Raw genomic sequence first — 25,509 nt, forward strand, 5'->3', positions numbered from 1 at the left:
TATGCTGCTGTTTACTACATTTCCAAGCTTTGTGTCATCTGCCAACTTTGAAATTATGCCCTCTATACCCAAGTCCAGGTCATCAATATAAATCAAAAAGAGCAGTAGTCCCGATACCAACCCTTGGGGGACACCACTGTATACTTCCTTCCAGTCTGATAAACAATCATTCACCACTACTCTGCTTTCTGTCCCTTAGCCAATTTTGTACCCATGCAGCCACTGACCCTTTAATCCGATGGGTTTCAATAGTCTAAATATCTGGAGGAATAAACACAATGAGTAAGGAACACAGGAAGAGTAGGCGATTTTTATTTTCACCCTTCTGTTTATTATATATAAATGTGATTGATGGTTACTATTTCAAAAATAATGATGTTTAGCAATACTGTTTCTGTATCCTTTCAGAATTCTTCACACTGGGGCAGCCTTTTGCCCAATTAATCCAGAATGTTCACCTCGCTTATCAGCACATTTTATGCAAAGGTGTAAGATGATGTATATCCTTATTCAGAAAGATATGATACAGGTGAGTTACTGAGTTATAAACAGATATGAACAAATAAAATTCATTAAAATAATACAAGTTTGATATTTTTACACACTGGGGAGGTAATTAGGCCCTCGTGATTTTTAAATTAATAGATGATATTCCAGTGACATTCATTTTGCAGTTCTAAAATATAGCCATTTAATTATTTAAATTCACTAATGTTTGTATAGTGCATTAAGTTCATGATAGTTTGATTTTTATTTGCGTCCTGTCAAACCCACTCCATGTAGAGTTCGTGGATAATTATTTTATCATGAACTTCCCCTCCAACTATTGATCCCTAGACCCCTTAAAAAAAAAAATCAAACAATGCAAATATCTGTAATTGTAACCGCCCCACCAACAGATTCCTTTTAAAAGTGTCAGTTGACCCCGAATCAGCTATATTCTGTGGAGGAAGCCTAAGGAGATATAGTTCAGGTTTTAAAAAAACATTATGAAGGGTTTTGATAAGTAAGAACCGTTTCTGCTGGTTGAAGAGTCTGCGACAAGGGGTCATTTATTTAAAATCCTCAGAGTAAGGAGAGATGTTAGGAGACATGTCTTTACACAGAGGGAGACATTTCTTTACAGTGAGGGTTGTTGGAGCATGGAATGCTTTGCCAGAGAATGGTTGAGTCATTGCATCTTTCAAGGGAAAATCAGGTAAATGTTTCAAGCAGAGGACGATACGATTCAATGGGGAGAGAGCGGGGTAGTGGGACTATTTTGGATTGATCTAGCAAAGAACCAACAAAGATGGGCCAGATGGCAGCCTTCTATGCTGTAAACTTCTGTAGTTAAACTGATTTTGCCTTATTGCTATCTACTACACACTGACCATATTTATTTCGGGGTATGATCAATGATCACTCATGTCCTTCAACTTTTTAACCTCTGTCAGTAGTCTTTTTCATGGTATTTTGTTATTTTAGTTATTGTTAGTTTGCTTTATTTGAAAACCAGTTTGGGTGGGATATTCTTCCCTGGAATTGTAGTGGCTTTGCCCCTTTTAAAGGAAGGTCATCATGTAATTTAAATTTTTTTAGTTTTCTCTCCAACCTCCTTCAGTCCTGTGTCACTCACTAAACATTCTGTTCTTTTGACTTCAGCATTTTGGCCAGTAATGCTCTCATTTGAACCATTGGCCCAAAACTAATCTCGAACCAAACCTTTGCTCTCCACTCCTAATCTCTCCTAGCCAGTTATCTGTTTTCCTTGTGCCCAGCTGTAAAGCACCTTGTAATTTTTTTTAAACATGAAAGGCACTATATCCATGCAAGTTGTTGTTTCAAAATGATTAGTTTGAATGGCCCAACCTGCCATGAAACTTTAGTCGTTTTGGCTATTTAGCGGTGAGCCCAACCCCACTGTTGTTATCAGCCTACCTTAAAACAGGACCATTTCATGTTATACATAAACTTTCCAATGGCCATCTTTGTCTGGATGGCTCAGCTACTCACTGCCTTAACCAGCTGAGCCATGGGAGAGTTCTTGCATATTGCATCTGGCCGTTTCCACATAAGTAGGATTTGGGCTCCTCTAAGGCAGGAGAGGTATGGCAATAGTAAATGAGGTATATTTGATTTGTGATGCCCAGACAACTCGTTTCTATTTTCGCTTATTTCCTATTCATTGATTTTTCCTGTTCGATTTTCGTGAGCCCAAACATTTGGAAAGACTGTTCCTAGTGCTTCTATCTCATAGGTGAATAAAGTCTCGGTTGTAACATGTAGACCTGATAGTATCCACAGATTGACATACTTGCAAATTAGAAGGAGCATCGATTTTAAACTTTATATGAGAATCACAAAGTGTAATGTGTGCACCTGTGAGTATGCCATGAGGCGAGCTACCGCCTGTCCCAAACCCTGCCTCTCGGCGCTCCCTTGATGCTCTTAGCTGAGTGTCCTAGGGGTCCGCCTGGGAGTCTACCTCAGCCCTGCTGAGGAAGCCTGGTCGGCAAGCTGGCAAGAGCTGGAGGCCAAAGTCGCCATTCGCCTAGGGCGCTGGACAGGACTGTTCTGAGTCCACAGGAGTCGAGCGCTAGTCATAAACCAGCTGGTGGCCGCCATGCTGTGGTACCAATTGGTCACTTTGATCCCTCCCCCTGCGTTTATCACCAAGATACAGAAGTAGCTCATCGACTTCTTCTGGGATAACAGGGAGCATTGGATCTCTGCTGCGGTCCTGAGTCTCCTGCTAAGGGAGGGCGGTCAGGCGCTGGTGATTGTGAGCACCCAGGCTGCGACTTTCTGTCTTCAGACCCTGCAGCGATAACTGCACGTCGAGCATCCTCCCAGATGGTGTGCGCGCTGGCGACGTATTTCTGCTGCCAGCAGTACGGCCTCAATTATGACACGCAACTCCTGTTTATAAACCTGGGCGACGTCCAGGCCTCCATGTGGGGGCTGCCTGTCTTTTACCAGGAACTCATCAGGGTCTTGAACAAGATCGCCTGTAAATGGAGCTCTTCCCCCGTCTGGAGTGGCAGCTGTCCTTCAGGAGCCGCTGCTCAGGAATCCGTACCTCCATGACTGCGGTCTTAGGTGGCAGGGGGACAAGAGGTCTGTGTTTGGTAAGAAGACCAGAGTCAGGGACCTACTGGATGGTGCAGGAGAAGGTTGGATGGTGCCAGAGGAGCTGGCGCGGTGCCTGTAATGAGCCGACGTCCAGCTCGCGGCCAAAGCCATTGACTCGCTAAAAATGGCACTGGGTCCTGACTCCACTAGGTGTGTCGAGGAGCCTCAAGCACATGCGGTGATCCCGTCTGATCTGACCCCCTTCCGGACAGAATTCCTCATCAGTGCCAAGCCCCGAAACCTCCCTAGGGAACTGGCGCCTCACAACTTGAGCTGCCTCTGGGAAATCCCCTCGATGCCTTTCAGTTCTGTGTGGAGGGGATTCCTGTACGGGCTGCTCTTGCACACCCTTTAGGGAAGAGTGACCATAACATGATTGAATTCTTTATTAAGATGGAAAGTGAAGTAGTCCAATCCGAATCTAGGGTCCTAAATCTAAACAAAGGAAACTATGAAGGTATGAGGAATGAATTGACTGATAAATTGGGAAGATTCATTAAAAGGCATGACGGTAGATAGGCAATGGCTAACATTTCAGGAACTAATGCATGAATTGCAACAGTTATACATTCCTTTCTGCCGCAAATTAATTGGACAAATTAACTGCGCAGATAGCAGTTAATGGATATGATGTGATTGGCATCACGGAGTCATGGCTCCAGGGTGACCAAGGCTGGGAACTCGACATCCAAGGGTATTCAGCATTTAGGAAGGATAGACAGAAAGGAAAAGGAGGCGGGGTGGCATTGCTGGTTAGAGGAAATTAATGCAATTGTAAGGAAGGACATTAGCTTGGATGATGTGGAATCTGTATGGATTGAGCTACGGAATACCAAAGGGCAGAAAACGCTAGTGGGAGTTGTGTACAGGCCACCAAATAGTAGTAGTGAGGTTGGGGACAGCATCAAACAAGAAATAAGGGATGTGTGCAATAAAGGTACGGCAGTAATCATGGGCGACTTTAATCTACATATTGATTGGGCTAACCAAACTGGTAGCAATGCGTTGGAGGAGGATTTCCTGAAGTGTATTAAGGATGGTTTTCTAGACCAATGTGTCGAGGAACCAACCAGAGAGCTGGCCATCCTAGACTGGGTGATGTGTAATGAGAAGGGACTAATGAGCAATCTTGTTGTGCGAGGCCCCTTGGGGAAGAGTGACCATAACATGGTAGAATTCTTTATTAAGATGGAGAGTGACACAGTTAATTCAGAAACTAGGGACCCAAGTTTCCACATGATTTGCGCCTGATTTTTAGGAGCAACTTGTGGAGAACGGACTATCTTAGAAATCGCAATTCTCCACATTTTGTTTTCTGCAGTTCTAGTCAGTTAGAACAGTTTCACTTTGGAACAGAATGTTTTCTTCAAAAGGGGGCGTGTCCGGCCACTGGCGCCTGATTTCAAAGTTTCCACAGTGAAAACGTACTCCAAACTAACTTAGAATGGAGAAAGTGAAGATTTTTGTAGAACTGAAAAAACCTTGTCTACACATTAAAAAATCAGGCGCAGGTTACAAATTAGGCGTCCGGAACGAGGTGGAAGGGGGAGGGGGAGGGGGGGGAAGGGAAGTCATTAAATTCTGCAATAAATCCTTATTTATACTTGTACAAATATTATACAAATAAATCCAACCTGAATAAACATTTATAAGCAAAGAAAAGATTAAATAAACCATCTTCCTACCTGTGTGAAAGTGCTTCAGGCAGGTTCAGTCAGCTCAGCGGTGGCGTCGTTCCCGCGAATGGGAGGGAGGGAGGGGCAGTCGGGCAGTAAGCAGGCATTTGTGCAGCCTTCCACTTGAGGTGGAAGCCTTAAAGTCAGCTCAGCGCCAGCAGCTCATCCGTGAACGCTTCAACTACTGATGCCTGAGGGCTCTGCGAACACTTTTGCGTATGGACATGTTTATTCTTTGCAGTTGTTCCTACGTTGTGTTGTGTTAATGGAACATGAAACAGTTTTAATGAAAAAATATTTTATTGAAAAGTTAACGTCACTCTAATAAAATATTTGTTGTATCAAACTATACTTTTTAATATGACTCTTGAAGATCACTTAAAAACTTTAAGATCACTTAGAAAGTGTTTTGTAACTTTACAAGTTTATATGTGAAAAATTTTACACTCTAAGATCACTTAAACTTCAAGATCACATGTAAGAAATTCTTTGTTCTTGGTGGACGTTGATCCATTGCAAAGTTGAATTGGCACTTTTTTTTCTCCAAACACAGTCCTTAATTTGCAGGCACAGGTACTGCAAGTTTAGCAGTGAAAAGCTGAACTCTCTGATTTCAGCAGGTGATTTCTTCAGCAGTGCTGCTAAAAGCACTCCCTCACACACAGAAATATCAATAAAATTAAAATACAAGCCTTTGCAGGGGTCCAAGAACAAATCTTCACGTTTTCTGCAGCACTTTCTAAAATGGCCAAGTGCCAATGTTTTTTTCCACACTGTGCGTGCGCGAACACTCCAACGCGCACGCGCAGGGTTGCCGGCACGAAAAAAACTAATTTAAATGGTACCCGCCCCCTCCCACTTACAAAATCGGCGCGAGTGGTAGGCTCCAGCCCCCTCGGCGCCGCGCCAAGCTGCCATGGAGCTGCAAGGCGCTCCAGAATCGTGCGTTTTTTTTTCGCCGCGAAAAACGGGTGCCCAGCTCGGAGGGGCGCCCGTTTTTTATCGTGTGGAAACTTGGGGCCTAGGGTCCTGAACTTAAGGAAAGGTAACTTCGATGGTTTGAGACGTGAATTGGCTAGAATAGACTGGCAAATGATACTTAAAGGGTTGACGGTGGATAGGCAATGGCAAACATTTAAAAATCACATGGATGAACTACCAGCAATTGTACATCCCTTTCTGGAGTAAAAATATAACTGGGAAGGTGGCTCAACCGTGGCTAACAAGGGAAATTAAGAATAGTGTTAAATCCAAGGAAGAGGCATACAAATTAGCCAGAACAAGCAGCAAACCTGAGGACTGGGCGAAATTTAGAATTTAGCAGAGGAGGACAAAGGGTTTAATTAAGAGGGGGAAAATAGAGTACGAGAGGAAGCTTACCGGGAACATAAAAACTGACTGCAAAAGCTTCTATAGATATGTGAAGAGAAAAAGATTAGTGAAGACAAACATAGGTCCCTTGCAGTCGGATTCGGGTGAATTTATAAGGGGGAACAAAGAAATGGCAGACCAATTGAACAAATACTTTGGTCCTGTCTTCACGAAGAAAGACACAAATAACCTTCCGGATGTACGAGGGGACCGAGGATCTAGTGAGAAGGAGGAATTGAAGGATATCCTTAGGCGGGAAATTGTGTTGGGGAAATTGATGGATTGAAGGCCGATAAATCCCTGGGGCCTGATAGTCAACATCCCAGAGTACTTAAGGAAGTGACCCTAGAAATAATGGAAGCATTGGTAATCATTTTCCAACAGTCTATCGACTCTGGATCAGTTCCGATGGACTGGAGGGTAGCTAATGTAACACCACTTTTTTAAAAAAGGAGGGAGAGAGAAAGCGGGTAATTATAGACCGGTTAGCCTGACATCAGTAGTGGGGAAAATGTTGGAATCAATCATTAAGGATGAAATAGCAGCACATTTGGAAAGCAGTGACAGGATTGGTCCAAGTCAGCATGGATTTATGAAAGGGAAATCATGCTTGACAAATCTTCTGGAATTTTTTGAGGATGTAACTAGTAGAGTGGACAAGGGAAAACCAGTGGATGTGGTGTATTTGGACTTTCAAAAGGCTTTTGACAAGGTCCCACACAAGAGATTGATGTGCAAAATTAAACCACATGGTATTCGGGGTAATGTACTGACGTGGATAGAGAACTGGTTGACTGACAGGAAGCAGAGAGTCTGGATAAACTGTCCTTTTCAGAATGGCAGGCAGTCACTAGTGGAGTGCCGTAGGGCTCAGTGCTGGGACCCCAGCTATTTACAATATACTTTAATGATTTAGATGATGGAATTGAGTGTAATATCTCCAAGTTTGCAGATGACACTAAACTGGGTGGCGGTGTGAGCGGTGAGGAGGATGCTAAGAGGCTGCAGGGTGACTTGGACAGGTTAGGGGAGTGGGCAAATACATGGCAGATGCAGTATAATGTGGATAAATGTGAGGTTATCCACTTTGGGGGCAAAAACACGAAGGCAGAATATTATCTGAATGGCGGCAGATTAGGAAAAGGGGAGGTGCAGCGAGACCTGGGTGTCATGGTTCATCAGTCATTGAAAGTTGGCATGCAGGTACAGCAGGCGGTGAAGAAGGCAAATGGTATGTTGGCCTTCATAGCTAGGGGATTTGAGTATAGGAGCAAGGAGGTCTTACTGCAGTTGTACAGGGTTTTGGTGAGGCCTCACCTGGAATACTGTGTTCAGTTTTGGTTTCCTAATCTGAGGAAAGACGTTCTTGCTATTGAGGGAGTGCAGCGAAGGTTCACTAGACTGATTCCAGGGATGGCTGGACTGACATGAGGAGAGACTGGGTCAACTGGGCCTTTATACACTAGAATTTAGAAGGATGAGAGGGGATCTCATAGAAACATATAACATTCTGGCGTGACTGGACAGGTTAGATGCAGGAAGAATGTTCCCGATGTTGGGGAAGTTCAGAACCAGGGGACACAGTCTTAGGATAAGGGGCAGGCCATTTAGGACTGAGATGAGGAGAAACTTCTTCACTCAGAGAGTTGTTACCCTGTGGAATTCCCTGCCGCAGAGAGTTGTTGATGCCAGTTCATTGGATATATTCAAGAGGGAGTTAGATATGGCCCTTACAGCTAAAGGGATCAAGGGGTATGGAGAGAAAGCAGGAAAGGGGTACTGAAGCAATGATCAGCCATGGTCTCATTGAATGGCAGTGCAGACTCGAAGGACCGAATGGCCTACTTCTGCACCTATTTTGTATGTTTCTATGTTAAAAACACAAAAGGAAAAGTGACCCAACCATGGCTAACAAAAGAAATTAAGGACAGTATTAGATCCAAAGAGGAGTCATACAAAGTTGCCAAAAAAAGTAGCAAGCCTGAGGATTGGGAGCAGTTTAGATTTCAGCAAAAAAGGACCAAGGGATTGATTAAGAGGGGAAAAATAGAGTATGAGAGTAAACTTGCAAGGAACATAAAAACCGATTCCAAAAGTTTCTACAAGTACATAAAAAGGAAAAGTTTAGTGAAGACAAATGTAGGTGGTTTACGGTCAAACAGGAGAATTTATAAAGGGGAACAAGGAAATGGTAGAACATTTAAATAAATACTTCGGTTCTGTCTTCACGGAAGAGGACACAAGTAATGTCCCAGAACCAAGGGTCTAGTGAGTAAGAGGAATTAAAGGAAATGATTATTAGTAAGAAAATAGTGCTGGAGAAACTAATGGGACTGAAAGCCGATAAATCCCAAGGGCCTGATAATCTGCATCCCAGAGTACTAAAAGAGGTAGCCATGGAAATACTGGATGCATTGGTTGTTAACTTCCAAAATTCTATAGATTATGTAATAGTTTCTACAGATTGGAGGGTGGCAAATGTAACCCCACTATTTAAAAAAGGAGGGAGCGAGAAAACCGGGAACTACAGACCGGTTAGCCTCACATCAGTAGTTGGGAATATGCTAGAATCTATTATAAAGGATGTGATAACAGGACACTTAGATAATATCAATGGGATTAGACAAAGTCAATAGGATTTATGAAAGGAAAATCGTGTTTGACATACATCCTCAAAAAACTCCAGTAGTTAACTGATAGAACCAGTGGATGTAGTGTATTTGGATTTTCAAAAGGCCTTTGATAAAGTCCCACACAAGAGGTTAGTGTGCAAAATTAAAGCACTTAGGATTGGGGGTAATATACTGGCATGGATTGAAAATTGGTTAACTGACAGGAAACAGAGTAGGAATAAACGGGTCTTTTTCGGGGTGGCGGGCAGTGACTAGTGGGGTGCCACAGAGATCAATGCTTGGGCCCCAGCTATTCACAATGTATATAAATAATTTGGATGAGGAAACCAAATGTAATATTTCCAAGTTTGCTGACGACACAAAACTAGATGGGATTGTGAGTTGTGAGGAGGATGCAAAGGCGCTGCAAGGCGATTTAGATAGGTTGAGTGAGTGGGCAAACACATGGCAGATGCAGTATAACGTGGATAAATGTGCAGTTATCCACTTTGGTAGAAAAAACATTAAGAAAGAAAGTATTATTTAAATGGTGATGGCTTGGGAAATGTCGATGTACAAAGGGACCTGGGTGACCTTGTACATCAGTCATTGAAAGCAAACATACTGGTGCAGCAAGCAGTTAGGAAGGCAAATGGTATGTTGGCCTTCATTGCAAGAGGATTTGAGTACAGGAGCAAGGGTGTCCTACTACAGTTATACGGGGTCTTGGTGAGACCACACCTGGAGTATTGTGTGCAGTTTTGGTCGCCTTACCTCAGAAAGGAGATACTTGCCATAGAGGTAGTGCAGCGAAAGTTCACCAGACTGATTCCTGGGATGGCAGGACTGTCGTATGAGGAGAGATTGGGTCGACTAGGCCTGTATTCACTAGAGTTTAGAAGAATGAGAGGGGATCTCATTTGAAACATAAAATTCTGACGGGGCTGGATAGACTGGATGTGGGGAGGATGTCACTGAATTATATTTAAGGAGATAGACTCTAGGCACAAAATACATAAAGGGGTATGGGGAGAAAGCGGGAATATGTTGTTGAGATAGAGGATCAGCCATGATCATATTGAATGGCGGTGCAGGCTCGAATGGCCTAGGTCTGCTCCTATTTTTCTATGTTTCTACCCTCCATCTTGCCATCCTCTTCTGCTGTCCGGACACGCCATGGCGCACCAGCTTGCCATCCGGAGGAGGCGGGGGTCCCCAATGGAGGGCTCTCTATGCGGGAGTCCTCCCTTTATCTATTGGGAACTTGGCCTGGAGGGTGTTGCACGGGACAGTCCCGTGCAATTAGTTTTTAAGTCGGTTCAAGGACTCCCAGGCTGCCTGCATTTTCTGCGGTCTGTAGGAGTCCATTTCCATGTTTACGTCCAATGTATGAGGTTGCATCCCCCCCCTCTTCCCCTATTTGAAGGATCTGCTCCTCGATTTCTGGCTGCACTTCAGTCCCACGCTCCTGATTGTTGGGCACCCAGTGCCGAGGGCAGGTCGGAGGGCCCCCTCACAGGACTGCTCCTGGGCCTGGCCAAAATGGCCATTAACAGGTCCAGGCAGACGAGCGGGTCGTTCAGCCCGACTGCCTGCCTCTCTTCTGCGACTACGTGCCAGGTTGTCCCTGGAGATGGAACATGAGGTGCCTACTGGTACGCTCGCAGCCTTCCGTGAGAGGTGGGCACCGGAGGGACTGGAGTGCATCATCACTCCCAACAACCAAATTTTAATGTGATCATTTATGGTTGACTTAAAGTTTCATTGTTAATTTGTGTGTTGTGGTGTCCCTTTTAATAAGGGGGCACTCGGCTTTATCTGTTGTCGAGCTGTTGCATTGTGAATGGCTTAGCTAGTCACATGATGTTCACAAGACTCAATAAAAGCCTTGTCAGCTTGGTCAAGTTCATCCACGATGAGGTATGCAGTTGTGAACCTAGTGGATGAACTGGTAATGTGTAGTGTGATTGTTAAACCGTTGCTATTAAGAACTAGTTGGTTTATTAACAATGTGTTGCTGTTATGTATGTAAACCTGTAAATACTATGTCTAACCACCAGAGGGCTTATCCCCTGGAGTCCCAAGGGGTCCCACAATCCCTTGGGAGCACCTGTATATAAGGAGACCTCACAGGCTGGAGAGGCACTGAGAGATCTGTAATAAAGGACTACGGTCACACCTTACTTTGAGCTTGCAATATCGAGCCTGACTCTTTATTCAAGACATAACAACTGGCGACGAGATACAGATGACGTACCCCGCCGCAACAATGCAGAGAATCGTGGGCATCCTGGAGAAATTTTCGGAGGGAGATGATTGGGAAACCTTCGTGGAGCAACTCGACCAATACTTCGTGGCCAACGAGCTGGAAGGAGAAACGAATGCTGCCAAACGAAAGGCGATCCTCCTCACCGTTTGCGGGGCACCAAGTACGGCCTCATGAAAAATCTACTCACTCCAGCGAAACCCACAGACAAGTCGTACGATTAGTTGTGCACACTGGTCCGGGAGCATCTAAACCCGAAGGAAAGCGTTCTGATGGCGAGGTATTGGTTCTACACGTACAAGAGGTCTGAAGGCTAGGAAGTGGCGAGCTACGTCGCTGAGCTAAGGTGCCTTGCAGGACATTGCAAATTTGAAGGACACTTGGAGCACATGCTCAGGGACTTCTTTGTACTTGGCATTGGCCATGAAGTAATACTTTGCAAACTTTTGGCTGTCGAGACCCCAACCTTGAGTAAAGTCATAGCGATAGCCCAGGCGCTTATTGCCACCAGTGACAATACAAACAAATTTCTCAGCACACGAGTGCTACTGCAAGTACTGTGAGCAAAGTAACGTTTTCGAATTGAAACGTACTGGGTAAGACTTACACGCCTGCAGCTGCACATCCACAGATGACGCAGATGCAACATCAAGGGTGGTGAATACAAGGTCATTAACACCTTGTTGGCGCTGCGGGGATGATCATCGTTTCCATTCATGCCGCTTCAAAGGATACGTTTGCAAGAGCTGTGGAGCAATGGGACACCTCCAACGTATGTACAGGCGAGCTGCAAACCACTATGTTGCAGAGGAGGACAGATCCACGGTGGATCATGACGATCCAGAACCTCGAGGAGGCAGAGGTATATGGGGTGCACACATTTACCACAAAGCGTCCCCCGATAATGCTGAAGGTTGAATTAAATGGACTCCCGGTGTCCATGGAGCTGGACAAGGGCGCAAGCCAGTCCATAATGAGCAAAAAGACTTTCGATAAATTGTGGTGCAGCAAGGCCTCAAGGCCAATCCTGACTCCCATTCGTACTAAACTGAGAACGTACACAAAGGAACTGATTCCCGTAATTGGCAGTGCTACCGTAAAGGTCTCCTACGATGGAGCAGTGCATGAGTTACCACTCTGGATGGTACCGAGCGATGGCCCCATGCTGTTCGGCAGGAGCTGGCTGGGAAAGATACGCTGGAACTGGGATGACATCCGAGCACTTTCGTCCGTCGACGACACCTCATGTGCCCAGGTCCTCGCTATTCGAACCAGGCATCGGGAAGTTCCAAGGAGCAAAAGTGCAGATCTGTTTGATTCCGGGGGTGCGACCCATTCATCACAAGGCGAGAGCAGTACCTTACATGATGAGAGAGAGGATGGAGATTGAGTTGGACAGGCTGCAACGAGAGGGCATCATTTCGCTGATCGAATTCAATGAGTGGGCCAGTCTGATTGTTCCAGTTCTCAAGGGAGACGGTACCGTCAGAATCTGTGGTGATTACAAAGTAACTATCAATTGTTTCTCCCTGCAGGATCAATACCCGCTACCAAAGGCAGGCGACCTATTTGCGATGCTGGCAGGAGGGAAAACGTTCACGAGGCTGGACTTGACCTCGGCCTACATGACGCAGGAGCTGGAGGAATCATCGAAAGGCCTCACCTGCATCAACATGCAAAAAGGGCTTTTCATTTACAACAGATGCCCGTTTGGGATTCGATCAGCCGCAGCGATATTCCAGAGGAACATGGAGAGCTTGCTGAAGTCGGTCCCGCGCACCGTGGTCTTCCAGAATGACATCTTGGTTGCAGGTCGGGACACCGTCGAGCACCTGCAGGACCTGGAGGAGGTTCATAGTCGGCTTCATCATGTGGAGCTCAGGCTAAAACACTCGGAAGTGTGTTTTCCTGGTGCCTGAAGTGGAGTTCCTGGGGAGAAGAATCACAGCGGACGGCATCAGGCCCACCTATTCGAAGACGGAGGCAATCAAGAACGCACCGAGACCACAGAACGTGAGACAGAGCTGCGGTCGTTTCTTGGACTCCTGAACTATTTTGGTAACTTCTTACCGGGTCTTAGCACATTGTTAGAACCCCTGCACTCTTTACTGCGTAAAGGAGATTAATGGGTATGGGGTAAAAGCTAAGAAAATGTCTTTGAGAAAGCTAGGAAGCTGCTATGTTCAAACAAATTGCTTGTGTTGTACGATCCATGTAAGCGTTTGGTACTAGCATGTGATGCGTCGTCGTATGGGATCGGGTGTGTATTGCAACAAGCTAATGAATTTGGGAAATTGCAACCGGTTGCTTATGCATCCAGAAGTCTGTCTAAGGCTGAGAGGGCCTGCAGTATGACTGAAAAAGAAGCATTAGCATGTGTTTATGGGGTAAAGAAAATGCATCAATATCTGTTCGGGCTCAAATTTGAATTGGAAACTGACCATAAGCTGCTTATATCCCTCTTTTCTGAAAGCAAGGGGATAAATACGAATGCATCGGCCCGCATCCAGAGATGGGCGCTCATGTTGTCCGCATATAACTACACCATCCGCCACAGACCAGGCACAGAAAACTACCTACGCCATCCGCCACAGGCCAGGCACAGAAAACTGCTGATGCTCTCAGTAGGCTGCCATTGCCCACCACAGGGGTGGAGATGGCACAGCCTGCAGATTTAGTTATGGTAATGGAAGCATTCGAGAGTGAGCAATCACCTGTTACCGCCGACAGATTAAAACCTGGACGAGCCAGGACCCCTTACTGTCTTTTGTAAAAAAAAAACTGCTCCATGAGAGATGGTCTAGTGTCCTGCTAGGGATGCAGGAAGAAATAAAGCCGTACCCAGCGGCGCAGAGATGAAATGTCTATACAGGCAGACTGCCTCCTATGGGGCAATCGGGTAGTGGTGCCAAAAAAGGCAGGGACACTTTCATTAGTGATCTCCACAGCATCCACCCAGGCTTCATAATGAAAGCGATAGCCAGATCCCACGTGTGGTGACCCGGTATCGATGCAGACTTAGAGTCCTGAGTGCACAAATGTAATACATATTCACAGTTAAGCAATGCACCCAGGGAGGCGCCACTAAGTTTATGGTCCTGGCCCTCCAAACCGTGGTCCAGGGTCAGTGTCGACTGCAGGCCCATTCTTGGGAAAAATTTTCTTAGTGGTTGTAGATGCGTACTCCAAATAGATTGGATGTATGATAATGTCGGCAAGCACGTCCGCTACCACCATTGAAAGCCTATGGGCCATGTTTGCCACGCACGACCTGCCTGATGTCCTTGTAAGTAACAATGGGCCGTGCTTTACCAGTGCCGAGTTCAGGGAGTTCATGACCCGCAGTGGGATCAAACATTTCACATCTGCCCCGTTTAAACCAGCATCCAACGGTCAGGCAGAACGAGCAGTTCAAACAATCAAGCAGAGCTTGAAAAGGGTAACTGAAGGCTCACTGCAGACTCGCTAATCCCGAGTCCTGCTTAGTTACCGCACAAGACTCCACTCGCTCACTGGGGTCCTTCCCGCTGAACTGCTCATGAAAAGGGCACTTAAGACAAGGCTCTCGTTAGTCCACCCTGATCTATACGAACAGGTAGAGAGCAGGCGGCTTCAACAGACTACACATCATGATCATGCAAATGTGTCACGTGAAATTGAGATAAATGATCCTGTATTTGTGTTGAACTATGGACAAGGCCCCAAGTGGCTTCCTGGCACTGTTCTGGCCAAAGAGGGGAGTAGAGTGTCTGTGGTCAAACTTCCAAGTGGACTCAACTGCAGGAAACACTTGGACCAAATCAAACTCACATTTACAGACTGTCCAGAGCAACCCACAATAGACTCTACATTTTTCGACCCTCCAACACACACATACCAGTGGCAACCGACCCAACGGTTGACCACGAAGCAGAACCCATCTCCCCCAGCAGCCCAGCAGGACTCACCACCCCCAGAAGGCCAGCAGCACAGCGAGGGCCCAACAAACGACTCACCAAAACCAGCACTTGCATCGAGACGATCAACCAGGGAAAGGAAGGCCCCAGATCGACTCACATTGTAAATAGTTACACTATTGACTTTGCGGGGGGTGAGGTGGCCGTTGTTATGTATGTAAACCTGTAAATACCATGTCTAACCACCAGAGGGCTTATCCCCTGGAGTCCCAAGGGATCCCACAATCCCTTGGGAGCACCTTTTATATAAGGAGACCTCACAGGCTGGAGAGGCACTCTGAGATCTGTTATAAAGGACTACTGTCACACTTTGAGCTTGCAGTATCTAGTCTGACTCTCTATTCAAGACATAACAGTTGCTGTGAATTTTTACAGAGAACCTATGAAGCAAATACATTACACAAAGCTCCATGATACATAGCTAAGCAGCCTATATGGGAAAAAATATTTGTACACTCCTGTTCTAAAGCATTAGTTGTAAAGTATCATTAAACTGACCCAAATAAGATGCTTGTATCTGCCTTGTCTCAATGCAACTTGGCCAGTGTCCCTCTGCTCCATTCTGTGTAATTCACTATCTTGAGCTAAGAATTGCATACAAGGGCCGATTTTACAAGTGTGCTTTCCCAGAAGTGTATGTTAGGGAATTGCAGGTGCCTGTGGAAACTTATAGGAGTGCACCTGAAATTTCCTGATACAAGCTCCTGTGGGCAAGGTTCCCTGCCAGGCGTGCAATTTTGTAAAACGGCCCTTGTAGTTTCAAAGGCCCGATGTATAAAACAAATGTTGAGGATGTGCCTCCTTGATTTTCCAGTATCTAGATTTTTTTTTAAAGTAGAAGATAATATTGTGATCCATCTTTCAGTTGAGACGTTAAACCGAGGCCATGTCTGGTCTGCTCAGGTGAACATAAAAGATCCCATGGCACTATTTCAAAGAGCAGGGGAGTTGAGTTATCCCTGGTGTCCTGGCCAATATTTATCCCTCAATCAACATCACAAAAACAGATTATCTGGTTATTATCACATTGCTGTTTGTGGGAGGTTGCTGTGCGCAAATTGGCTGCTGCATTCCTACATTACAACAGTGACTACACTCCAAAATTACTTAATTGGCTGTGAAGCGCTTTGGAACGCCCTGAGGTTGTCCTGACAAACTCTAATTTGAATATCTTGGTTACTTAAAACAAATGCAGACAGTTCCATGTATCTGCACTCCTGATTTAAAGCAAATAGAGATTTTGAGCATTCATGTCACTGGGACCAATTTCTTCTTTATAGAAAAGTTTTTTTTTAGTTTTAGTACACAGATTGAAAGCAAATAAATTATAATTATCTGCCTTGCGAATTGTGCTATATTACATATCTTCTAAATACAACTTTGCTTTTTGGTGTTCATTTTTTCTTTATATCTCTGAAGCGCCTTGGGACTTTTTTTCTACATTAAAGGCACTTTATAAATGCAAGTTGCTGTATCCATTGATCAATCAACTGAAAAGTAAATTCCTGAGAAGAGATAGTTATTGATGTGTTCAGTTAAATTTTTTTATCAACATCAGTATTCATATATGGTTGAGCAGAATTATGTTTTTTTTAAGCCCATAGATCACCCCGCAAGTCCCAGTTAGACCAGTTCAAGTTGTTTTGAACAGAAACATTGGAACCTTTCCCACAGGAGCTCATTTCAGGTGCTCTCCTATAATTTTCATTTCATATGCAGCATAAGATGATCTTCCATCAAGAGCTTTTACAAAAATCAAATTCTAAATATCAATCCAACTAGAGAGGATCTTGGTAGCCATCCTCATCTACACATCAGGTTTCTTTCTTACTTATTTATTAACATTTTCCGATCTTTGTTTTTCTGTACCATTGTATGCCCTGCATTCGTGTAAGAATTATGGATTTATATTTTTGGAGGAAACTAATTTTACAAGTTAATAAATAATGTATTATAATTTTATGTTTCAGCAATTCAGGGATTTGCTGTCAACCTGGTTGTACATTGATGTTGAATATGATATACCAAAGTTATACGTGGTACTTGTGAAGATTCAGTGGCAAGTGACTAATATGGATTCCCTAGCTCCAGAACCCAGAAACAAAGAAAATGTCATTTACAGTAAAATAAGAGGTTTAAAAGAAGGCAGTTTGGAAACTACTGAAGAGCATAAAAAAAAACATGCACATAAATATGTGGACTGCCAGAGGCGTGGGTTTGTGGCATATATTTTGCAAACATCAGGTACTACAGGAACTCCAAAAATTGTTCGAGTACCTCATCAGTGTATTGTTCCTAACATTCAGCATCTCAAGTAAGTTTAATCACAAGGGATTATTGACAACCTCTTTGGGAATTACGGGGCTGAAATTGCCCCCAGCCGAAAACGCGGCGCACTTGCCCCGTTTCAGTTTTTATTGGCGCGGTGGATGTGGTGACCTCTTGAGCGAAATTCCGCTGTTTAGCCTTTTTTTCTCAGCGGACCGGAAGCCGGTCATAATGGCAAATTCTCACACTAGAGGGGTGGAAGTGGGGGGCAGGCAGAGTGTCCTCCGCTGTCACTCATCAACGTAGCGCTGATGATGTCACCGCGTGTCTCCCCTTCACTTAAAGGGGAGAGCCTGTGCGATTCTTGAATGTCGGTCCACCAGGCAGGGTTTCGGCTGGGCCAGTGATCTGGCACCCAAGAGGGGATGCCAGGCTGCCTGTTGGCGGCCCGGCTGAATCTGGGGACATAATTGTCGGCTCGACATGACAGTCGGCCGGAAAAAAAATAAGATGGGGGCTGCGGCAGTAAGTCCTCCCCTTTACTGGCAGCCGCACCACTATTGTGAGCACACTCCAAGCACAGTGCACCGGCAGAAAAAGCTGCCGGTGGCACCGAGCAGCAGGAGGAAGATTTTCTCGGTGGAATTTCACGATCGGGGGGTGAGCATTGGCGGTGCATGCACTGATGACACACTTGGGACGGATTGGCAGCAGCGGAGCGGGTAGTGGGGGGAGCGGATCACCGGCGGGATACCGCAGGAGCAGAATTTTCAAAATGGCGGGCGTTCCACGAAAAATCGGCAGCCATTCCACTCCGCAGCGTTTCCAGCGGAACCGTGCCTTAAGGGAAGGGGCAGTTTCGGCTCAGTACACGTTTATTTATGTCAGTATGTCATGGTTGTTAACTCTTGTTACAGTTATAACTTCAGTTGCATTCAATTTTATTATGAAAAATAATGTAATGAAAGGAAGGGCATTGTCAGGCAGTTATCACATGATGTACATGTAATGCACAATGTGAATGGCCATGCCATCATGAGAGATCACAGTCCCTTACAGAATACAGGTGCAATTCATTGCCTTTTGTGAATGTGCCTTTGAAAATCTAGTTCAGTTGAATGAATTTCAATTTGTCAAATCTATTTTAAGATAAGACTGGGTTTGCAAATGAGCTGACTAAAGCTCAATAGAGATAAATGTAAGATTCTGCATATTGAAGGTAATAGGAAGCACCGTGTCGGATAGAACTTGCCAAGAGGGAAGTTCAGAGGCCTAGGCATATTAGTTGACTTGCCAATTACCATGGCTAGGAAATCTGAGGTGGTAAAGGGACAGTGTCTTATATTGACATACAGACTGAGTACATTTTCTTCCAAAGCTCATCTTGATGCTGTATTATGCTCTGGTCAGTCACATCTGGAGGAATGCATACATTTTTCAACAGTGCAACTTGAAGGAGCCAACTAGGACCTAGAGTCAGTGTAGGGGAGAGGAAGCTGTTCTTTTTCCCTCCCTCCGCTCCACCATTAGCGGGAAGACCTAAAAGGAACAATTTAGTAAATTAGGGCTCTTCAGCCTCCAGAGATGATATCTCCGAGGAAATCTTATAATGATGCATTATAATTAATTGGGTAGAGAAAGTAAACCCCAAACAATAGTTTCAGATCTGCAAAGAGCAGGACAAGAGGGTATAGGTTCAGGGTTGTAAAGGAAAAACCTAGGACTGACTTCAGGAAGTGATTCTTTACATAGAGGGTAATCAACAGGTGGAATGGGTGACCAGGAAGAGTGGTTGAGTCCAGGACACTGGACTCATTTAGGAAACAGCTAGATGTTGTAATGGGAAGATGGTAGGTTTAGTAATCTGGAAGGATGGCTCTCATGGGTTGAAGGGCCTTTTTCATCTGACCCTATTTTGTCAACTTTTAACTATTTAGCATTACTTATGCTGCTAATTTAAATGGTCTCATGCCTTGGCTAGACCTTTACTTTAGCGCTAGATTTGAACAAGGATTACTTATACTAAAAGTATTCTAGCCTTTTCTATTGATTTACAAAATCAGATCACTTCTGATCATACTTTTCACTGGCAACATTAATTGTGATCTTATTGACTTCACTAAATTATAAAATATCTTGAGGATATTAAACTTAAGGATACCTCATTATTGCTGCTTTACTTTTGTATTTTTTGTTCTATTAAAATTTTTTGTTTTGCAGGTCTATCTTTGAGATTTCATCAGACGATGTAATTTTTATGGCTTCTCCTCTGACTTTTGACCCCTCGATTGTTGAAATGTTTGTTGCACTGTGCAGTGGAGCTACACTGCTCATTGTTCCTCCAGTTGTTAAAATGATGCCAAAGAGACTAAACAAGGTTCTTTTTAATGATCACAAAGTTTCTGTTTTGCAGGTATGGTGGTATAGATTTACTTAGATGTTTGCAAATTGTCATTCTATACTTCATGGAACATTGGCTAACAATTTATTTGTACACTGTTTTTCCAACCAGAAAGATGCTGTTTTATAGCAGGCCATATCAGAAAGGACAGCAGAATGTTAACACTCGGCTCAGGTGGAAACTGAGCCACAGAGATTAGGAAGATTCTAGTTTGATTGCCATCTATGCTAAGGGTGGGTCTAAGAGCTTTCATGCTCCTGTGCTAAGGAGAAGGGAGGGGGAAATAAATCAAGGTTCCTGCCTTGGATTGCTGCCCCAAAAGCTCTGCAGGAAAATGTGGTCATAGGACCATTACATTCTATCAGGCTAGTCTCAAAAATCTGAAAAATCCCTCAATTTCTTCCCTTGCCATATGTCCATCTCGTTCCCTCTTGAATTTTATCAATGTAATCAGCCTTCACTGTTCTTTGAGTAGTCGGTTCCACATATACACCAAACTGTATGTAAAGTAATTTACATTTAAACTGTTTAGCTGTCTTTCCTCTTTGACCTTTAGTGCACTGCTCTTTGTTTCAGAGTATCAAACATTTTGGGGGAGAAATTCAGTCATGCCTCAGTTGGGGCGCTAACCCAGGCAGTGGTAATTTTAGCACTGTGGAAAAAGTTTGTGCCTCCCGCCGAGAAATTTGTCGGAATTGGGCAAAGAGCTGAAGGTGGTGCAAAATCAGCTGTTACACACTAGACCTTGGTGTGGGGGGGTCGGGGGTGCTAATAAAAATGCTGCCGCTAAATTTAACCGACCCATTGCGCATGCGCCGATCTCCGATTGCAATCCTGGGAAAAGCCGACTCTTAAAGGCGCGGCATTAAGTTTTCAAAATCACTTGTTTTCAATCTGTACTGTTTTGTCTGTCTGCTACTGCAGACTCGGAGACTCACGCACCGTGCTCTGTGTAAACGCTGCACTGATTATGACCTCCGAGAGAAGTGCTTCCTCATCCCTTTAAGTAGCCACCAGTTAACAACTCTATAAGCCTGTAACGACTGTTTTTCCAGACTTTGTTATTGGCAGGCACTAAATGAGGCTGCCGCACCTCATTTAGCGAGCTGGGCGCAAGCGTGGGCATTGCACCAGGACTGACGTCATGATCGGAGTGATCGTCAGCAGCCAGGCGCTAGCGGTTTGCGTTCCCGCTAAACCTCAAGAATTTTCTGGGGCATGCTAAAAGCTGCGCATCCAGTCATTAAGCTCTAATGCTTGCATTACGGCCCCCTCTGGGCACTAAGTGAGGCTATCGACAACTGAAAATCCAGCCCAATCCATTATCTTTCAGTTTGTCTACACATCTTGATACCTTGCATAATTCAAGAAGTCATTCTTGTTAAGTGTAAATACTCACAATTTCATAGAAACATAGACTGATTACAGCACAGAAGGAGGCCATTCGGCCTGTTGAGACTGTGCCAGCTCTCTGCAAGAGCACTTCAGCTTATCCCGCTCTCCCGCCCTTTTCCCGTAGCCCTGCAAATAATTTCCTTCAGAGACTTATCCAATTTCCTTTTGAAAGCCACGATTGAATCCACCTCCACAAGAACATAAGAATTAGGAACAGGAGTAGGCCATCTAGCCTCTCGAACCTGCTCCGCCATGCAACAAGATCATGGCTGATCTGGCCGTGGACTCAGCTCCACTTACCCGCCCGCTCCCCATAACCCTTAATTCCCTTATTGGTTAAAAATCTATCTATCTGTGACTTGAATACATTCAATGAGCTAGCCTCAACTGCTTCCCTGGGCAGAGAATTCCACAGATTCACAACCCTCTGGGAGAAGAAATTCCGTTTGGCTCCCCCGTATTTTGAGGCTGTGCCCCCTAGTTCTAGTCTCCCCGACCAGTGGAAACAACCTTTCAGCCTCTATCTTGTCTATCCCTTTCATTATTTTAAATGTTTCTATAGGATCACCTCTCATCCTTCTGAACTCCAACGAGTAAAGACCCAGTCTACTCAATCTATCATCATAAGGTAACCCCCTCATCTCTGGAATCAGCCTAGTGAATCGTCTCTGTACCCCCTCCAAAGCTAGTATATCCTTCCTTAAGTAAGGTGACCAAAACTGCACACACTACTCCAGGTGCGGCCTCACCAATACTCTATACAGTTGCAGAAGGACCTCCCTGCTTTTGTACTCCATCCCTCTCGCAATCAAGGCCAACATTCCATTTGCCTTCCTGATTAACTGCTGCACCTGCAAACTAACTTTTTGGGATTGCCTGGAGCACGACCCATCTCCTCTATCTGGGAGTCTACCTTAGCCCCGACGAGGGAGCCTGGCCGGCGAACTGGCAGGAGCTGGAGGCCAAGGTCGCCGCTCGCCTAGGGCGCTGGACAGGACTGCTCCGAGTGCTGTCCTACAGGGGTCGAGCGCTAGTCATAAACCAGCTGGTGGCCGCAATGCTGTGGTACCGGCTGGTCACTTTGACCCCTCCCCCTGCGTTTGTCGCCAAGATACAGAAGAAGCTGGTGGACTTCTTCTGGAACAACAGGAAGCACTGGGTCTCTGCCGCGGTCTTGAGTCTCCCGCTTGAGGAGGGCGGTCAGTCGTTGGTGTGCGTCAGCGCCCAGCTCGCGACTTTCCGTCTTCAGACCCTGCAGAGATACCTTTACGTCGAGCCCCCTCCTAGGTGGTGCGCTCTGGCGAGGTATTTCTTCCGCCAGCAGCTCGACCTCAATTATGACACGCAGCTCCTGTTTGTGAACTTGGGGGGTGCCAGGACCGCCCTCCGGGAGCTGCCTGTCTTTTACAGGGAACTCATCAGGGTCTGGAACAAAGTCTCCACCAAGCGCAGCTCTCCGCCGGCTGGAGTGGCGGCCGTCCTGCAGGAACCGCTGCTCGGGAATCCGTACCTCCACGGCCGAGGCTTTATGTGGCGGTCGGAAGAGAGGGCTGTGGCTGGTGAGGTGACCAGGGTCAGGGACCTGCTCGATGGCGGAGGAGCGGGCTGGATGGCGCCAGACACGCTGGCGCGGTGCCTAAATTCTGCCAACGTCCGCCACGCGGCCGATGCCATCGAGTCGCTAAAAACAGCTCTGGGCCCTGACTCCGTTAGGTGCATCGAGGAGGCTCAGGCACGTGGGGAGATCCCGTCCGAACTGACCCCCGTCCGGACGGAATTCCTCATCGGCGCCAAACCCCGGAACCTCCCTCGGGGGCCGGCGCCTCACAACTTGAGCCGCCTCGGGGAAATCCCTTCCGTGCCTTTCAGTTCCGCGCGGAGGGGTTTCCTGTACGGGCTGCTCCTGCACACCCTCAACTTTGCCATCCTCGCCGGCCGTCCGGACACGCCATGGCGTACCATCTTGCCGTCCGGAGGAGGCGGGGGTCCCCGATGGAGGGCACTCTACGCAGGGGTCCTCCCACTATTCGTCGGGGACTTGGCCTGGAGGGTGGTGCACGGAGCAGTGCCGTGCAACAAATTTTTAAGCCGGTTCACGGATTCCCAGGCCGCCTGCAATTTCTGCGGTCTGGAGGAGTCCGTGTTCCATGTTTTTATTGAGTGCACAAGGTTGCAGCCCCTGTTCCATTATTTGAAGGGGCTGCTCCTGAAATTCTGGCTGCACTTCAGTCCCACTCTCCTGATCTTTGGGCACCCTGTGCGGAGGGGAGCGGGTAGGTCCGAGGGCCTCCTCGTAGGACTGCTCCTGGGCACGGCCAAGGGTGCCATCAGCCGGTCCAGGCAGCGGGCGGTCGAGGGGGTCGTTCAACCTGACTGCCTGCCTCTCTTCCGCTCTTACATCCGGTCCAGGGTGTCCTTGGAGATGGAGCACGCGGTGTCCACCGGTACGCTCGCGGCCTTCCGCGAGAGGTGGGCACCGGAGGGACTGGAGTGCATCATCACGCCCGGCAACCAAATTTTAATTTGATTTTACGTTTTAAAGTTTAATTTGTTTTAATTGCCGGTGCTTTTAGTGTCCCCCTCTCCTTTTATAGGGGGCACTGGAAAAAGGAAAAATTTGATTTTAGTGCCCAAAAAAAAAAAAAAAAAAAAAAAGGGCCTTGTAAATGTCTTGTGTGTGTCATCCAGGTCGGGTGGCACGGATACATGTTTTATGTTTTGCAGGTTAACTCAAAAGAGTTTCATGCACAAGGACCCCCAGGTCCCTCTGTCCTAAAAGAGTTCATGCACAAGGACCCCCAGGTCCCTCTGCACAGCAGCATGTTGTAATTTCTCCCCATTCAAATAATATTCCCTTTTACTGTTTTTTTTTTTCCCCAAGGTGGATAACCTCACACTTTCCGACATTGTATTCCATCTGCCTAACCTTAACCCATTCGCTTAACCTATCTAAATCTCTTTGCAGCCTCTCTCTGTCCTCTACACAACCCGCTTTCCCACTAATCTTTGTGTCATCTGCAAATTTTGTTACACTACACTCTGTCCCCTCTTCCAGGTCATCGATGTATATTGTAAACAGTTGTGGTCCCAGCACCGATCCCTGTGGCGCACCACTAACCACCGATTTCCAACCCGAAAAGGACCCATTTATCCCGACTCTGCTTTCTGTTAGCCAGCCAATTCTCGATCCATGCTAATACATTTCCTCTGACTCCGCGTACCTTTATCTTCTGCAGTAACCTTTTGTGTGGCACCTTATCGAATGCCTTTTGAAAATCTAAATACACCACATCCATCGGTACACCTCTATCCACCATGCTCGTTATATCCTCAAAGAATTCCAGTAAATTAGTTAAACATGATTTCCCCTTCATGCATCCATGCTGCGTCTGCTTGATTGCACTATTCCTATCTAGATGTTCCGCTATTTCTTCCTTAATGATAGTTTCAAGCATTTTCCCCACTACAGATGTTAAACTAACCGGCCTATAGTTACCTCCCTTTTGTCTGCCCCCTTTTTTAAACAGAGGCGTTACATTAGCTGCTTTCCAATCCGCTGGTACCTCCCCAGAGTCCAGAGAATTTTGGTAGATTATAACGAATGCATCTGCTATAACCTCCGCCATCTCTTTTAATACCCTGGGATGCATTTCATCAGGACCAGGGGACTTGACTACCTTGAGTCCCATTAGCCTGTCCAGCACTACCCCCTTAGTGATAGTGATTGTCTCAAGGTCCTCCCTTCCCACATTCCTGTGACCAGCAATTTTTGGCATGGTTTTTGTGTCTTCCACTGTGAAGACCGAAGCAAAATAATTGTTTAAGGTCTCAGCCATTTCCACATTTCCCATTATTAAATCCCCCTTCTCATCTTCTAAGGGACCAACATTTACTTTAGTCACTCTTTTCCATTTTATATATCTGTAAAAGTTTTTATGTTTTGCGCAAGTTTACCTTCGTAATCTATCCACCCTTTCAGGCAGTGCATTCCAGATCCTAAACACTCGCCTGCATAAAAAGGTTTTTCCTCAATTCGCCTTTGGTTCTTCTGCCAATCACCTTAACTCTGTGTCCTCTGGTTCTCAACCCTTCTGCCAATGGGAAAAGTTTCGATCTACTCTGTCTAGACCCCTCATGATTTTGAACACCTATCAAATTTCTGCTGTAAGGAGAACAATCCCAGCTTCCCCAGTCTATTCACGTAATTGAAGTCCCTCATCTTTGGAACCAATCTTGTAGATCGTTTCTGCACCCTCTCTAAGGCCTTCACATCCTTCCTAAAGTGCAGTGCCCAGAATTGGACACAATACTCCAGTTGAGACTGAACCCATGTTTTATAAAAGTTCACCATAACTTCCTTGTTTTTGTACTCTATGCCTCTATTTATGAAGCCCAGGATTTTGTATGCTTTGTTAACCGCTTTCTCAACCTGCCCTGCCACCTTCAACGA

The 25,509-nt window shown here is 45.7% G+C and overlaps 1 protein-coding gene across 3 annotated transcripts in view; it reads left to right on the plus strand.

The window, feature by feature from the left end:
• aasdh (aminoadipate-semialdehyde dehydrogenase) overlaps window positions 1-25,509 on the plus strand; it is a 55,990-nt gene that overhangs the window by 1,293 nt on the left and 29,188 nt on the right. For 2 of the 3 annotated variants that reach the window (XM_070869872.1, XM_070869863.1), the window contains exons 2-4: window positions 409-529; window positions 16,966-17,309; window positions 19,484-19,676. In XM_070869872.1, the coding sequence (XP_070725973.1) occupies window positions 409-529; window positions 16,966-17,309; window positions 19,484-19,676 (658 nt within the window). Of the gene's footprint in view, window positions 1-408; window positions 530-16,638; window positions 16,814-16,965; window positions 17,310-19,483; window positions 19,677-25,509 lie in introns of those variants that run through there. The other variant, XM_070869877.1, reaches the window with a different exon arrangement.

Source organism: Pristiophorus japonicus, chromosome 2, assembly GCF_044704955.1.
Source record: "Pristiophorus japonicus isolate sPriJap1 chromosome 2, sPriJap1.hap1, whole genome shotgun sequence".
Taxonomy (NCBI): domain Eukaryota; kingdom Metazoa; phylum Chordata; class Chondrichthyes; family Pristiophoridae; genus Pristiophorus; species Pristiophorus japonicus.